This window comes from Mya arenaria, chromosome 17 (assembly GCF_026914265.1).
Source record: "Mya arenaria isolate MELC-2E11 chromosome 17, ASM2691426v1".
Classification (NCBI taxonomy): domain Eukaryota; kingdom Metazoa; phylum Mollusca; class Bivalvia; order Myida; family Myidae; genus Mya; species Mya arenaria.
The window spans coordinates 33,863,027-33,880,624 of NC_069138.1; the positions used below are offsets into that span (position 1 = coordinate 33,863,027).

At 36.5% G+C, this 17,598-nt stretch overlaps 1 protein-coding gene across 1 annotated transcript; it reads left to right on the forward strand.

Annotated features, from left to right (window-relative positions):
- Positions 1-2,854: 2,854 nt before the first annotated feature.
- On the forward strand, positions 2,855-13,496 carry LOC128224082 (neurotrypsin-like). The gene is made up of 12 exons (XM_052933733.1): positions 2,855-3,302; positions 3,732-3,869; positions 4,688-4,804; positions 5,514-5,681; positions 5,868-6,038; positions 6,473-6,646; positions 7,993-8,166; positions 10,380-10,515; positions 10,829-11,007; positions 11,499-11,649; positions 12,479-12,667; positions 13,374-13,496. The coding sequence occupies exons 5-11, from the start codon at positions 6,023-6,025 to the stop codon at positions 12,660-12,662; spliced, it is 1,014 nt and encodes a 337-aa protein (XP_052789693.1). The 5' UTR covers positions 2,855-3,302; positions 3,732-3,869; positions 4,688-4,804; positions 5,514-5,681; positions 5,868-6,022; the 3' UTR covers positions 12,663-12,667; positions 13,374-13,496.
- Positions 13,497-17,598: the final 4,102 nt, after the last annotated feature.

Here is a 17,598-nt window from a genome sequence, read left to right on the forward strand (position 1 = left end):
GAGGACGCAAAGTACATAGATTTCCGGCTAATGCCCTCTCCTTGTCTACATGTTCGGCTATACCCCCTACTCCTCCATGAGGACCTAAAATACATTGATTTCCGGCTATCGCCCTCTCCTTTCCTTCATGGTCGACTATAACCCTCCTCCTTCATGAGGGCCTAAAATACATTGATTTCCGGCTATAACCCTCTACTGGTCTTCATGTTCGGCTAAACCCCCACCTACCTGAGTATCTAAAATACATTGATTTCCGACTATTGCCCTCTCATTTCTTTTATGTTCTTCTATAACACTCCTTCTCCATGAGTTCCTAAAATACATAAATGTCCGGCTATTACCCTCTCCTTTACTTCATGTACGACTATACCCCTCCTCCTCCATGAGGAACTAAAAAACATTGATTTCCGGCCATTCCCCTCTACTTGTCTTCATGTTCGGCTAAATCCCTCCAACCTGAGTACCTTAAATACATTGATGTCCGGTTATTACACACTCATTGTCTTCATTTTCGGCTATATCCCTTTCACCTCTTCATGTTTGGCTATACGCACCCCTTTGAGTACTTAAAACATATTGATTTCCGCCTAATGCCATCTCCTTGTCTTCATGTTCGGCTATACCCCCAACCTCACCCCCGAGTACTTTAAATGCATTGATTTCCGGCTATTTCCCGCCCCTTGTTTTTATGTTCGGCTATAACACTTCTCCTCTCAGAGTACCTGAAAAACATTAATTTCCGGCTATTGTCATTACCTAAACTTAATGTTCGGCAATAACACTTCTCCTCTCAGAGTACCTGAAATACATTGATTTCCGGCTATTGCCCTCATCTTGTCTTCATGTTCGGCTACAACCCTTCTCCTCTCAGAGTACCTGAAATACATTGATTTATGGCTATTGCCCTCTCCTTGTCTTCATCTTCGGCTATACCCCCTCCTCCATGAGACCTATAATACATTGATTTTCAGCTTTTACCCACTCATTGTCTTCATGTTTTGCTACCGCCCCCCCCCCCCCCTGAGTACTTAAAATACATTGATTTCCGGCTATTGCACTCTCCTTGTCTTCATGTTCGGCTATATCCGCTCATCCATGAGTACCTAAAATACATTGATTACCTAATATAACCCTCTACTTGTCTTCATGTTCGGCTATACCCCCTCCACAATGAGCACCTTAAATACATATATTTTCGGCTTTGGCCCCCTCCTTGTCTTCATGTTCGGCTATACCTCCTGCTCCATGAGTACCTAAAATACATTGATTTCCGGCTTTTTCCCCTCCTTGTCTTCATGTTTGGCTATACCTCCTACTCCATGAGTACAAATAAAACATGGATTTCCGGCTTTTGCCCCTTCTAGTCTTCATGTTCGGCTATACCTCCTCCTTAATGAGTACCTAAAATACATTGATTTTCGGCTTTTTCCCACTCTTGTCTTCATGCTCGGCTATATCTTCTCCGCCATGAGTACCTATAATACATTGATTTCCGGCTTTTGCCACCTCCTTGTCTTCAAGTTCGGCTATACCTCCTCCTCCATGAGTACCGAAAATACATTGATATCCTGCTTTTGCCCCCTCCTTGTCTTCATTTTCGGCTATTCCTCCTCTCGGTGAGTACCTAAAATACATTGATTTCCGGCTTTTGCCCCCTCCTTGTCTTCATGTTTGGCTATACCTCCTCCTCCACGAGTACCTTAAATAAATCTATTTCCGGCTATTGTCCTCACCCCGCATTTAGGTTTGGCATTACCCTATCCTCCTCCATGAGTATCTTAAATACATTGATTGCCGGCTATTGCCCTCTCCTTGTCTTCATGTTCGTCTAAACCCCCTCCTCCTTCCTAAGTACCTTAAATACATTGAGTTCCTGCTATTTATCTCTCTTCGTCTTCATGTTCGGCTATACCCATCCTCCTCCCTGAATACCTAAACACATTGATATCCGGCTATTTTAATCTCTTGCCTTCATGTTCGACTATACCCCCTCCTCCTCTCTGAGTACCTTAAATACATTGATTTCCGGCTATTTATCACTCTTCGTCTTTATGTTCGGCTATATCTCCTCCTCCATGAGTACATAAAATACATTGATTTCCGGCTATTGTCCTCTCCTCGCGTTCAGGTTTGGCTCTACCCCCTCCTCATCCATGAGTGCCTAAAATACATTGAGTTCCGGCTATTTCCCACTCATTGCGTTAATGTTCGGCTATATCCCCTCCTCCTCCGCCCTTAGTACCTAAAATACATTGATTTCCGGCTATTGCCCCCGTCTTTCGTTCATGCTCGGCTATTAATCTTCTCCGCCATGAGTACCTAAATTACATTGACTTAAATAATAAAAACAAAAAAGCATACGATTTGTGTACAGATTAAAAAAAATACTAGCCTTTATTAACTTTTTTTTAATAATAAGCTACGTGGTCACAGATTCCGAAGTTAAAAAAGTGCATTAATTTTATCTGAACACAAAACATACGGTATTTATGTCATTGAAGTCAAATGAGTAGAACATAATAATGCATTAATAATGATAGTAATTTACAACTCATGACATAAATAGTCTGTGTTTGAAAGGGCATTTCGTGTAAGAACTGATTTCCCTTAGTATATATTTATGATAACTGTTGCCGGCAAAGTGACGACGTTGTGCGACTTGTGGAAAAAAATTATCTGATTATTTTTTACTTCCATGAATCGCAACATAAACGCACTTGTGTTACTATTTGATAAGACAAGTTCGCATCGATGTCATTTTGAAACGAAAATGTTTGGTGAGACATGCCTGTTTACGTACATACACGAAATGTTAACGGTACACTCAAGTGAAAAAGTGAAAGCGTGTAAAGGACAATATTTTTCAACTACTGATGGCTCTTATCTTACGTAAATTACACAAACACCTTCCTTATGGTCGGCAGAATTCCATTGCATTTAATTTTAGCGATTTATTCTTTATCATTATCGTGCAAAGGTAAGATTTTGCCCCAAAACAATCTGATCCTTATGTCATCATGTACTTCTTGCTTAATCCTTTTGTCAAAAGATGCTACACCCTACGACAGATGTAGAAGAAAGCTATTTTAGATAAGCATAATTAGGAAATCTGAGGCACAATATTGTTAACTTCTTGGTTTTATACACAGACATCGTGTTCAATAATATTATATCAAAACTAGGAACATGCGAAAACAAAATTGACTGCCTATCGTACGGACTGGATGCATGTCACAACCAGGTATATGAGCCATGGTTGACGAGGAACTGCGCCCGGTTTTGTGGGTTCTGTGAAATCCCTGGTATGTCAATAACGTTACTTGCAAATATTTACAATTTGAATATTTTTCTCTTACATACAAAAATAACTTCTTGTACACACTATTTAATGCAATAAATTAAAGTGACAACACAACAACACCAGCGTTTATAATCAGTTTTACATTACGTATGATCCTGTAAGGTCTTTTGTATAGTTTTCATCGCTTGCTATACATTTAATCAGAGTCCAGAGTTACATGTCATGTATGTCGTTAATATACTTATATGACTTAGTAGATTTATTTATTTTGCCATGATAGATTAGCTGGAATTGGAACGATTACTTAAAAGTCGCTGCCGCTCCCTTGCAATACATGACCTTCAACATATAACACATAACCAAAAAAAAAGTATCTAAAGTAAAACTTAACTGTGTTTCTTCATTATTTGTACGAGTAATGTTTACACAGTTCCAAACATCTCTGAATGCATTGACGCACTGGACAATTGCCACGAGTATGACAGCGGCACCTTGTGTACGGACCCGACGTTCTATGTGTGGGCGCATCACAACTGCAAGGGCTACTGTGGCTTTGATCGATGCAATGGTAACACCTATAATGTTAATATTTCAGTTGCTAGGTTTAAAATGACAATCGAACAATAATGTATTGTAGAACGTCCTTTATTAACAAATGTTTTTTATAATCTATTCTGACCAAGTATATGATAGGGTGCTGGCCGAGGTGGCCCGCTCTGTTTTCTGTAGATCGTGAACATTGGACTCTTACTTATTTGGTGTTTGCTTGTGCATTTGTCAAAAAATCGATCTATGTTAAATTAATGGACGAAATTTTCAAAGAAAATCCTCGATTGTCGTTAGTCCACACAAAAACGCAAACACAAAGTAAATGTTATATTTAACTACTGACACAAGTTTAACAAGTAAGTCTTGGTGGAAACGTAGACTGACTGAAATATACACCATGAAACAATATGCTGGTTATTCCGTCAGATCAAATCTACGTTAAATTAATTAACATTTATGACTATCATGGTCGATAGAAAAAGGCATAAAGAAACTTTCAAAAATAACTCCGACCCTGAGTCATTTTAAACATCTCCAGTGGATATTTTACGTTTATCATGACTAAATACAAACTTTAGGAAAACCTGTATGCCTTCCGAAATAATATGCTGGTCGGGTAAGGATAAACAAACCAAATTGTAATTCTGGCCTAACTCTAAAATTTGATCTAAAACGTAAATAGTGTAAAACAGTTATATTATTCGAGAACGTTGCCCTACCCTACATTAACTATGAGCAAGGAACATACAAAAGCAAAATAAAAGGAAATAACACATAAACATTTAAAGCTTAATTATCTACCTTTTATTTGGACAATCTGTTCTGGTTTTCTTTCAGAAACGTGTACGGACAATTCTGACATCGATTGTGCCCGGTATAATGAACAATTTAACATCTGTTCCGATGCAACAAAAGCACATGCTTGCAGGAGATTCTGCGGCTTTTGTTCCTCTCGTAAGTCTTTCAGACATCATAAGTATGGTCTAAATATAGAATCATTGTTAATATCAAACGTCATTATATGTGATTTACTGTTGCAATTTCAATCCATGAGTATGTCATGGATCATCAATATACACATGCATGTGATATATTTACTTTACATGTTCTGATTGTTCATGTTATAAACCCTTTGGCAAAATAAAACTATCTATCGACCTATTTCGTTTAGTATTCTCAAAAAAAAACAAAGATCACTGTGAGCTTTACTGCTAATGACAATGACTTTGTTAAAGGTGAAGGCTTTTATAAGTTGTTTACCATCTTCCAGTCCAATCCTATATTTTGATATTGTATATGTTTGCATACTTTGTGTGTTTCTTTCAAAAGCAAAATATGTTTAAATCATGACAATTACTAGTACTTGCGACAAGAAACGAAACTCGCATAGTCAAATTATATTGGATGTGCCAGTTATAACCAATGTTTGCCTGTTGGTCATACATGAATTGTCCTTTTAGTTATAGTGCATGTTGCTTGTAGAATGACTTAAAACTAATAGTATTAAAAACTGTTACCGTATGCCTAGTAAAGCAAGTTTGTGTGATAATTGACAAACATAATGTTTTTCTAATAGCTCTATGGTTGAAAAGGATGCATATTAAAACCGAATCTCCTTCATAAATCGACAAATTCCACGTGCCTACGGTATCGTTTATTTAAGGTGATGGTGGCTGGTCCGAGTGGGGCACATGGAACGGATGTGACGTCACTTGCGGTACCGGGACGCGTCATCACGTGCGCACGTGCACCAACCCTGTACCGCGGTTTGGTTTACCTTGCCAGGGAAATAATAGTGAGACAGGCGTGTGCACATTGACTCCTTGTCCGGGTAAGAAAGCATGTCTGATCTTTTTGTCGTTGTATAAGGCGTATTCATATCATATCATATATATTTCTCATAATTCTTTTAAATTATAGTTATAAGTGCAATTCCCAATAATTTACTGTATGTCTGTCTTAAGTATAGCTAATATTCACCGTACAATCATTGTTTCGTTATTCCACCGTGTGACAGTAAATGGTGGATGGAGTGGTTGGGGTGTGTGGGGGTCGTGCTCGGCTACATGTGATGTGGGAATTCAGAAGAGAATTAGGAGTTGTACCAATCCTGCACCAGCGTACACTGGGAACCATTGCTTCGGCGAACCATCCAATTATCGTGTGTGTAATATGCCAGCATGTGCAGGTATATAATAAACGCTATGCTGGAAACTATATGTAGTTCATTACTAGTATTATTATTAGTTATTGATTTTTCAGTTTTCCTGTGTAATCTACTTGTGTACTGGATGTAAGAGTTAATTTAGATCGATAATAACTGGAAACAGTTGTTGACACTTACAAGTCGTATAAATGTATACTTGTTTTGATATTATCTTGAACTATTAGTTATTTGAGTGACCCTTTGGCGTTTTTCCTATTCCGATTAATTATTTATTAAAATATCTATATGTATGCAGTTTTTATTAATCTGTATCGGTAGACTCAAAGAGGGTTTTGAAGATATTTCGATAACCGTTTATTTGCGAATATAAATATTTTACACGAATAAAAATAAAGTAAACATATACTTGACATTGTTAAAAAATTAAGCATGGCACACAATCACAATTTTAACAGACGGAGTTTGGTCGTCATGGGAAAGTTGGAAAGCGTGCACTGTTTCTTGTGGAGGAGGAACCAAGCGCCGGCAACGGCATTGCAATAACCCAGCACCATCACTTCTAGGACGATACTGTGACGGAAGCTCGGAACTGACCTCAATATGCAATAACAGTCCTTGTCCTGTCACAAGTAAGGTTAACAGTTTGATTCGCAATGATTATAGCTGTGTGTACTAGCGACACAATAAAAAAACTTACGTCGGGTTGACAAGAACGTAACACATTGACCAAGTCTATAAAAACAGTGATATTAACCTATGTCAATGTTCTGCATATGGCTTGTAAAGCAAACCAAATAGATTTGTGTGAGATGGGGCAAATTAGTTTTTTGTTTTGCAGAAAATATGTTTTTTTCGAGTAAGCAAAGACAAAACACCTTTAAAGTCAACATATCTATATCAAGAAAAGTTTACCTTTAAAGTAAACATCATTTTGAAGGACAAGAGCATTGTTATATCGCACGTCTGTAATACAAAACACACGTGATGGCTATACTTAACCAGAGACAAGGTATTGCATTTGAAAATCGTAGAATTTGTCACGAGTCGTCATGCCATATCGAAATTTATTCAACTAGTATATATAAGCGAGCCTTTAGTGTGCTTTCTAACATATTTCTTACACGAGTTTAATCAAATGTGTATTCTATAATGACGAGTGCCAGATTAATTCGATCATATGTTTTATCGAATGAAAAAAGCAAAAACGACCAACCTGTTTACGTGCTCTAGTGATGCCGAATACTACCATGCAATGCCGTCTCCCGCGCTACATGCATTGCAGAAATGAAGTAGCTCGAAAAATGTTTAACCTAAGATACATCCGATCATTCAATTAATGATTTTAAGTAGAATGCTGCTTAGATTATATCGAGGAAGAATAAAAACCAAAACCCTGCAATTGAAATGAATTTTCCTTTCTTTTAAATCGTAACGTCATATTCGGTAGGATGAGGTCATAATTTGTTATAATTACGTTCATGACATAATTATGCGTTAAATTAAGTACTGAATACAAATAAATCTTCATCATTAATTCAAAAACAATGGCCAAATCGTACCAACGTTGCCAATACCCCAATCGTTGTCAAGTTATCTCACACACGTGGCCAATATTAATGACATAACTACACTTTAAATGACTTTATCTGATATAGAAGATGAAATTCATTTGCGCAGTTCGTATATTGTGCCGTGTTTTCAGCACGCGACATTCGTTACAAATGTTATTGTTGTCAAAACATTATGGAAGAAGATCCAAAGAACAAACAGCATCTCATATAAAATAACAGCTACCTTGCTGAAAGTAGTCATAAACGAAAATGATCACCATCGACACCCCCAGCTCGAGTTAGCATACAGAAAAAGCAGTACATTTTAGACGTTTATATAACAGCTTTCAAAACAGTATTTTACAAAACTACTAGTCAGGCAAGAACTTCAGTAGCTAATGTACCTAGAGACGTTTTTGTTGCAGATGGTGGATGGTCAAGTTGGGAACGTTGGTCAACATGCAGCGCTTCCTGTGGTGGAGGAGTCCAACGTCGTCATCGGAATTGCAATAATCCAACGCCATCTGTACTCGGGCGAACTTGTGCCGGAACGAATGAGCAGACAAACATTTGTAACAGCTTCAACTGCTACGCAAAAGGTTTCTTATTAAAGTTTAAACTTTATTTATTTTACAACGGTTGTTAAGAAAGTTATATTAATTTTTACTAAGTCACTCTCGTTGGCTCGATGTTGCGCGAATGTGGTAGTGTGTCGTGGGGGAAACCGGAGACCCCGGAGAAAACGCACTTGTCCGGCTTGGTGACCATTATACATATTATATATATATGTATATGAATATATTATTATAGCTGTACGGTTGTAACTTAAACATTTTAATAGCCGTTTGTTGATATCTACAATTATAATTCTTCAACAGATTTGTCATGTTGTCACTTAATAAAAACACAGATATTTTTTTTCATTTGCCGTCTGTATCCTTTGAACGTATATAATTTAGCTACAGGCAAAGATAATTTTATATAAGATTGAAACAAAAATGTTGATGTTGACCAGAAATATTCAACAAAAATATTGAATATATAATCGTTTGCTCAGTGCTAAATATTTACATTGATTTTCTGAACGATAAAAATTGAGTTCATTTTGCATGAACCGGTCGACCTTTCGTGACCTATGTTGGCGGAGTTTGGCAAGAAAGCAACACTCTGATTTGGCGCTGGTGAACCACCGCGCGTAGTGATCTTACTAAGATCTACTTTGTTGATAAATATAGCAGGGCACATGTTCTGTTGAATGCCGGCTTGTTTACATGCTTCTTTTGATGTTTTACGAAGAATTTAACTGAAAGACATTATTTTCTAGAAATATCATTTGAAAAATGCTTGATTTTGCATTTGATAACAAAAGAATACGCATTGAACAAATAATAAAAACAAATTAAAATTGACGCGGTTTTTACTACGGTTCGTCTGACACAACTGTCAAAACAAACATGACTGATGATTCTGAGTTCGGCGATTTCTTTCTAGGACAAATGTATGCTCCATTATCGGATTCAGACAATAAATCTCTTTCTACGATAGAATTAGGCGATATCTTCGTACATTAAATACATGAAATGATTGGAGACTGTCAAAGTGTCATGTATTTTGGCGAGTTCGAACAAACGTCTTAATATTGACAATTGACAATTCGAGAAGACTAGCACATAACAACACTTCAATATCTTTGCAAAAGTTAAAAGACAACAAACAAATTACGTTATAACTACCTTGAACTGGAAGTTATCCATTAAATCACCATGACCACATTCGTTATGTCCACTCACATGGGTCATGCATATGTAAAACAGGAGTTAAAATGTATCTAAAGTTCTCTTGATTAAAATTTACATATTACAACATCATCAAATCATTATTAACTCCACATATTTAACAGAAACTACCAAATGATTAAAAAAATAATTGATTATTTCTTTCGCAAATTACTTATGGACTATTTATTATGCGGAGGATAAAAAGAACGCCGAGCTAAAACACCAAGGGCGACAAGTGCTCTTACCATTTACATTCGCTCTACACGTTTTGTTCCCCTTTGTTGTAATTGAATACTTGTTCTCAAACACTATTAGGTCAAAACAAATTGCCAAACAAAAGGGAAAATGTAAATATAAGTATTGATTCTTGTTTTTATGCGTTTATGCTGTATGAACGCTCGGCCGCAATTTTGCATATTTCCAAAAACCGCTAGCGCGGTTTATGCATATGCAAAATCGCAGCCGAGCGTTCATACTGCATGAACGCACAAAAAATAAGAATCAATCCTTAAATATTGACATGAGTACTTTTGGCACGATGTATACCTGATTGATTGCTCATTTTTTTCAAACATACATAAGTGTGGTCGAAAAGGTATTAAAGTATTAACAACGATAACAACATTTTTCTAAAAGTATTTATTGAATTTGGATTAATTTGTGTTACATGCGATATATTGTACACTTTGTAAGTACTTCTATTGCCAATGCTCGATTACATCTACCCCATTCCTGCTACCAGGGCTTTCGTATCCTTATTGTGATTCCGAGCAAAGCTTAATGACATATACTTTGGACTCATGGCGACATTTAGCAAACAATGTTGAATATATCAGTTGCTAAATGCAATTTGTGTCAAGGTGATTTTCTTTATTAGTGACATTCTATTTTACACAGACATGGGGAAACCACTGGGAAAGAAATCTAATTTTATACCATGAACCTCAAACATTTTAGAAAAAACAAATAATAGTAAACTACAACCAATAACTGACACATATCAATTCATGTTTACTTGTAAACATTTATAATAGTTCGTTTGGCGGGTTCCAATGCTACCAACCAAGGACGAGTTGAGGTTTTCCTCAACGGCCAGTGGGGCACAATTTGTGATGACAGCTTCGATGATACGGATGCAAATGTTGTCTGTTCAATGCTGGGCTTTGGAAAGTATAAACATGCTTTTTAGCAAATAACAGCTTAAGACACCGTTCATGTGGAAATTAAGTTAGATTTTACATCACTCACTTTTTTTCAAATTGGTTATATAATGTTAGTTTTTTTTATTATTATAAACAAACTGCAACAACGGAGCTAACATATATGTGTTTCCATTGAGTCTCTTATATTCAACCCTAACTTGCACAATTGCAATTGTGTTTTTAACGCCTTTTTGTCAAAATGAAAGGTTTTCTGTCATATTCTCACATATTTAAATAAAAAAGAAACGTGTTATTCTTCTAGTAACGACTAATTCTTTCAGGAATGGTGGGGTGGCGATGGGCAGTGCCTATTTTGGAAGCGGATATTCTTCAAGTCCTATCATCTTGGACGATCTAGGATGCGATGGATCTGAACATTCAATTTTTGACTGCAGTCATCGTGAATTCGGGACAAACAACTGCGGTCACACCGAAGATGCCGGTGTCATTTGTACCTTAAGTAATATGATGCCATCTAAATAGTTAAATTTAACTAATGTTGAATAGGTTCTGATTGGTTTATTTGTTAGTTCCCGTCAGTTGTTAACGACAAATTATAATACAAAAATGACGGCAACTATACACTGGCAATATATTAACTCCAAAATCATCATTTAAAATGAGGAACGATTAATTACAAGAGTCGATGTATTCCTTAAGTCGATTATAAAGAATTCATACAACTAGTTTTGTTATGCTAGTGCCATTTTATTAACTATGTTGATGAAATACAAGTGCATTGCCTGGCATGACCACAGCTTTAAAAGTAATTGTTTGAAATGATTAAAAAAAACTTTATTTAAAGTAGTTTTTATGGCACAAAGCATTTTCGAGATTTAGAAACAAATTTAGAAATGTATTTATGTAGTTATGTGTTGTTGTTTTTTTCTGATTAGGCGCTTGCTTCGTCTGTTTGGGGTCAATTAGATGTATTAATTCTTCCCCATACAGATGGAAAGATACGTCTCTCTGGAAGTTCAAATGCATCATATTACAAAGGCCGTGTGGAGGTTTTCCTCAACGACCAGTGGGGAACAGTATGTGATGACAGCTTCGACAACGATGATGCTATGGTTGTTTGTCATATGCTCGGATTTAAAAGGTAACGGCACTGAAGATGAACACAACAGAGATGATTAAAGAAAAACAAAATATGAAGACTGATTTCTATTGTTCGTACCTGTTTAATCAGTTAAAACGCACTCGTGCTGTTTTTGCAAATTTTCCATGCGTACTTCTTTGTTTACAAGGTAATTCTCTATCTTTCCCAGGCCAAAACACGTATAACGTTCAGAGAAAAAATTACGAACTGTTTAGTCAAGAAGGTCAGATTTGTGACCGTTCACTCATTTCTTGCTGTTGTATTCGATCATGATCTTTTTAAGGTCATAGTAAATTAACTCTATGCTTAGCGTCATTCAAAAATTGCAATGAAAACGGAATGAGATTCTGAAATAATATATATTATGAATATTTTACCACCCATTTAAGGGTTAATTTATCTTTAATAATTGGATCAAGTATACCTGCTGTTCTTCCATGTTTCTTGTTTGTGATTTTTTGTTTTTGTGTTCTATGTCTTTGGCATTTAAACATTGCCATTAAACCGTTTATGTTTAAACTTTTTGCTACTGAGCTTGTTTCTGTAAATTTTTACAAAAAGTATTCACTGTTTTCTTAAGCATTGTTGGATTTCTTTTCCTTAATGCCTCCGTATGTATCTCAAAGAGTTAAAATGAAATATAATATTCGATTTTACTCTTAACAATTGTTTGTGTTTATCTGTTTGCTAGGTAAGTTTGGAGATTTGGAAAATGAAGCTAAAATATACTCATGTATTGTAATTACTTAACGTTCATTAGATCATTATCATCTTGAAGTTATAAAAAGTAAATGTAATGATTTTTGATTGGTTTATCATTATATCATAGGTCCGGGGCGGTCGCAAAATCAGGTGCGTATTTTGGTGGAGGATCATCCAGCTTACCAATTCAACTCGATGACGTCAGCTGTTCCGGAAGGGAACAGAGTATTGTTGACTGTAACCACACAGCTATTGGTACAAATGACTGCACGCACAGCGAGGACGCCGGTGTGATTTGTCAGCTGTATTAAACTGGGTAAGAAACGTTGATACAAAAGTTATTTCCAATTTGAAGACATCTAAACAGCATGTTGAGTAATAAATAAACTAAAAAAAAATATCAACTGAAATATTAACTATATTAAACATTAACTGGATAGCTCTCATTGAACGAATGTATCATACATCAGCAGATTTAGTACTGTTGCTCACGATCCGTTTAACTATGTTAAATATTACCAGGATAGCTCTCATTGCATGAATGTATCATACACCTGCGGATTGAGTACTGTTGCTCACGATCCGTTAGCATGTAATGTATCTAGTCATTGAGTAATTGAACTGAACTATATTGTTTTACATCATTCATTTTACTTTATTTATTGTCATCTTCAAGATGATGCTGGCTGCGATTAACCTTCAACCTTTAATTTTGAAGTTATTTGTAAGTAAATGTTGGGACAAGTTCGAGATTGCACTTGCATTTACTAGTTTTAACTTTCATTGAGCAGTTGTGTTGCTTTCCAAGGCGGTAACCTCAACATTTGTTAATTAATATGTTATGATGTTTATGTTGTCTGGTTGTGTTGTGTGTCTCTAGTTGAAGTGTCTGTTCGGCCTTAGCGATATGATTTTGTGAATTGTTCAACCCTGGAGTTTATATTGTATTGTTCACTATTATTGTTATAACAATAAAATGCAATTAACACATCACACATTTGTAGTAAATTCTTAAATTTTAGATGTGCATGAGGTGAAGCAGAAACTACACTTTACCATGCGTCTTCTTCAGGAATTGTTTCGAAGATTCTTGCAAATTGAATTACTTTATTCTTATAGTTTTTAATAAATATTGCACAAAATGATCTTCATGTATAGCTAAATAACCTATATTAATTTACGTGCGGTAGACCTATTAAAGCCGAGCGTCAGCCTTACTGCGTTAGACACATTTGAAATCGAACATTCGCCCTACTATAGTGGATACATTTAAAGCAGAATATGTACCTTACTGCTGAAGACACAATTGAAGCCGATCATCAGCCTTACTGCGGTAGATACTATTGAAGCCGAACATTAGCCTTAATGCGGTATACTATATTTAAGCCGAACATCAGCCTTACTGCGGTAGACAATATTGAAGCCGAAAATCAGCCTTACTGTGGTATACACTATTGAAGCCGAAAATCAGCCTTACTGTGGTATACTCTATTGAAGCCGAACATCAGCCTTATTGCGGTAGATACTATCGAAGCTGAGCATCAGGCAAACTGCAGTAGCGCCGATGTAGCAAAGCACATCGGCCTTTCTGCAGTAGACACACTTAAAGGCGAGTATTGGCCTTACTGCGGTTGACACAATTGAAGGAAAGCATATTGGCCTTTCTGCAGTAGACACTATCCAAGCCAAACATTGGCCTTAATGCAGTTGACACAATTGAGGCCAAGCACATTGACCCTACTGCGGTTGACACAATTGAAGCAAAGCATATCGGCCTTTCTGCAGTAGACACAATTAAAGGCGAGCATTGGCCTTAATGCAGTTGACACAATTGAGAGGCCAAGCACATTGACCCTACTGCGGTTGACACAATTGAAGCAAAGCATATCGGCCTTTCTGCAGTAGACACAATTAAAGGCGAGCATTGGCCTTAATGCAGTTGACACAATTGAGGCCAAGCACATTGACCCTACTGCGGTTGACACATTTGAAGCAAAGCATATCGGCCTTTCTGCAGTAGACACAATTAAAACCGGTGATAAAATTGAAGCCGAGCATCAGCCTAACTGGGGAAGACACAATTGAAGCCGAGCATCACCCTTACTTTTGTAGATACATTTGAAGGCAAGCATAGGCATACTTTATCAGACGAAAGTATGGGTGGGCATAAGCCAAATATTGAACCTGAGCTTTGGCCTTACAGTGGTAGATACAGTTGTAAGCAAGCATTAACCGTACTTTGTTAGACCATTTTGAAGACTAGCGACAGCCTTACTATAGTAGACATATTGCAGGCACTCATTAGCCTTTATTTTATAGACAAACGGTAAGCGAGCATGTGCCTGACAATAGTAGATACCATTGTAGGAGAGTATTAGTCTTGTAAAATAAGTAGATACAAATTTAAGTCGAGAATAAGCCCTAATTCAATAGACAAATCGTAGGCGAGCGATAGCCCTTCTTTAATAGACAAATCGTAGGCGAGCATTAGCCCTAATTCAATAGACAAATCGTAGGCGAGCATTAGCCCTAATTTAATAGACAAATCCTAGGCGAGCATTAAGAGTACATAAAAACTTTCAAGCCAAATAACTGCACATATGTCTTTATTTTAATCCTAATACTTCACCTGCAAGTAAATCTTTCCGAATTACGTTTTAACTTTCAGATCACGCACGATCGAAGTTGACGTCATAATATAGTTACCGAGAAAATCGTGACTTTCGAATAAAAATAATAAATTAAAAATATTAAAAAAATAATAAAGGTTTGGTAAAAAATCGCGGAGTAGTAAAGTGTAAAACCTTGAAATATGCATCCTGTGTGAAATTGTGAATGTGTGTCAAATTGTCATCAAGTTGAAAATCGTGAGGTGTAATATCGTAAATGTGTGTCAAATTGTTATGAAGTTGGAAATCGTGAGGTGTAATGTCGTGAATGTGTGTCAAATTGTCATGAAGTTGGAAATCGTGAGGTGTAATGTCGTGAATATGTGTCAAATTGTTATGAAGTTGGAAATCGTGTGGTGTAATGTCGTGAATGTGTGTCATATTGTCATGAAGTTGGAAATCGTGAGGTGTAATATCGTAAATGTGTGTCAAATTGTCATGAAGTTGAAAATCGTGAGGTGTAATATCGTGAATGTGTGTCAAATTGTCATGAAGTTGGAAATCGTGAGGTGTAATGTCGTGAATGTGTGTCAAATTGTCATGAAGTTGAAAATCGTGAGGTGTAATATCGTAAATGTGTGTCAAATTGTCATGAAGTTGGAAATCGTGAGGTGTAATATCGTAAATGTGTGTCAAATTGTCATGAAGTTGGAAATCGTGTGATGTAAGGTCGTAAATGTGTGTCAAATTGTCATGAAGTTGAAAATCGTGAGGTGTAATATCGTAAATGTGTGTCAAATTGTCATGAAGTTGAAAATCGTGAGGTGTAATATCGTAAATGTGTGTCAAATTGTCATGAAGTTGGAAATCGTGTGATGTAAGGTCGTAAATGTGTGTCAAATTGTCATGAAGTTGGAAATCGTGAGGTGTAATATCGTGAATGTGTGTCAACTTGTCATGAAGTTGGAAATCGTGTGATGTAAGGTCGTGAATGTGTGTCAAATTGTCATGAAGTTGGAAATCGTGTGATGTAAGGTCGTAAATGTGTGTCAAATTGCCATGAAGTTGGAAATCGTGAGGTGTAATATCGTAAATGTGTGTCAAATTGTCATGAAGTTGGAAATCGTGAGGTGTAATATCGTAAATGTGTGTCAAATTGTCATGAAGTTGGAAATCGTGAGGTGTAATATCGTAAATGTGTGTCAAATTGTCATGAAGTTGGAAATCGTGTGATGTAAGGTCGTAAATGTGTGTCAAATTGTCATGAAGTTGAAAATCGTGAGGTGTAATATCGTAAATGTGTGTCAAATTGTCATGAAGTTGGAAATCGTGAGGTGTAATGTCGTGAATGTGTGTCAAATTGTCATGAAGTTGGAAATCGTGAGGTGTAATGTCGTGAATGTGTGTCAAATTGTCATGAAGTTGGAAATCGTGAGGTGTAATATCGTAAATGTGTGTCAAATTGTCATGAAGTTGAAAATCGTGAGGTGTAACATCGTAAATGTGTGTCAAATTGTCATGAAGTTGAAAATCGTGAGGTGTAACATCGTAAATGTGTGTCAAATTGTCATGAAGTTGGAAATCGTGAGGTGTAATATCGTAAATGTGTGTCAAATTGTCATGAAGTTGGAAATCGTTAGGTGTAATATAATGAATGTGTGTCAAATTGTCATGAAGTTGGAAATCGTGTGATGTAATGTCGTGAATGTGTGTCAAATTGTCATGAAGTTGGAAATCGTGTGATGTTTTTTCTTGAATGTGTGTCAAATTGTCATGAAGTTGGAAATCGTGTGATGTTTTTTCTTGAAGGTGTGTCAATTTGTCATGAAGTTGGAAATCGTGAGGTGTAATTTCCTGAAGGTGTGTCAAATTGTCATGAAGTTGGAAATCGTGAGGTGTAATGTCGTGAATATGTGTCAAATTGACATGAAGTTGGAAATCGTAAGGTGTAATGTCGTGAATGTGTGTCAAATTGTCATGCAGTTGGAAATCGTGGGGTGAAATGCCGTGAATGTGTGTCAACTTGTCATGAAGTTGGAAATCGTGTGATGTAACATCGTGAATGTGTGTCAAATTGTCATGAAGTTGAAAATCGTGTGATGTAACATCGTGAATGTGTGTCAAATTGTCATGAAGTTGGAAATCGTGTGATGTAACATCGTGAATGTGTGTCAAATTGTCATGAAGTTGGAAATCGCGTGATGTAACATCGTGAATGTGTGTCAAATTGTCATGAAGTTGAAAATCGTGTGATGTAACATCGTGAATGTGTGTCAAATTGTCATGAAGTTGGAAATCGTGTGATGTAACATCGTGAATGTGTGTCAAATTGTCATGAAGTTGGAAATCGTGAGGTGTAATATCGTAAATGTGTGTCAAATTGTCATGAAGTTGAAAATCGTGAGGTGTATTATCGTAAATGTGTGTCAAATTGTCATGAAGTTGAAAATCGTGAGGTGTATTATCGTAAATGTGTGTCAAATTGTCATGAAGTTGGAAATCGTGAGGTGTAAGGTCGTGAATGTGTGTCAAATTGTCATGAAGTTGAAAATCGTGAGGTGTAATATCGTAAATGTGTGTCAAATTGTCATGAAGTTGAAAATCGTGAGGTGTAATATCGTAAATGTGTGTCAAATTG

Excerpts from the sequence above, each read along its gene's own strand:
- LOC128224082 (XM_052933733.1), top strand. Across the intron at positions 6,647-7,992 it reads CAGTCCTTGTCCTGTCACAA|ATGGTGGATGGTCAAGTTGG; the intron begins GTAAGGTTAACA and ends TTTTTGTTGCAG. Across the intron at positions 10,516-10,828 it reads TCAATGCTGGGCTTTGGAAA|GAATGGTGGGGTGGCGATGG; the intron begins GTATAAACATGC and ends TAATTCTTTCAG.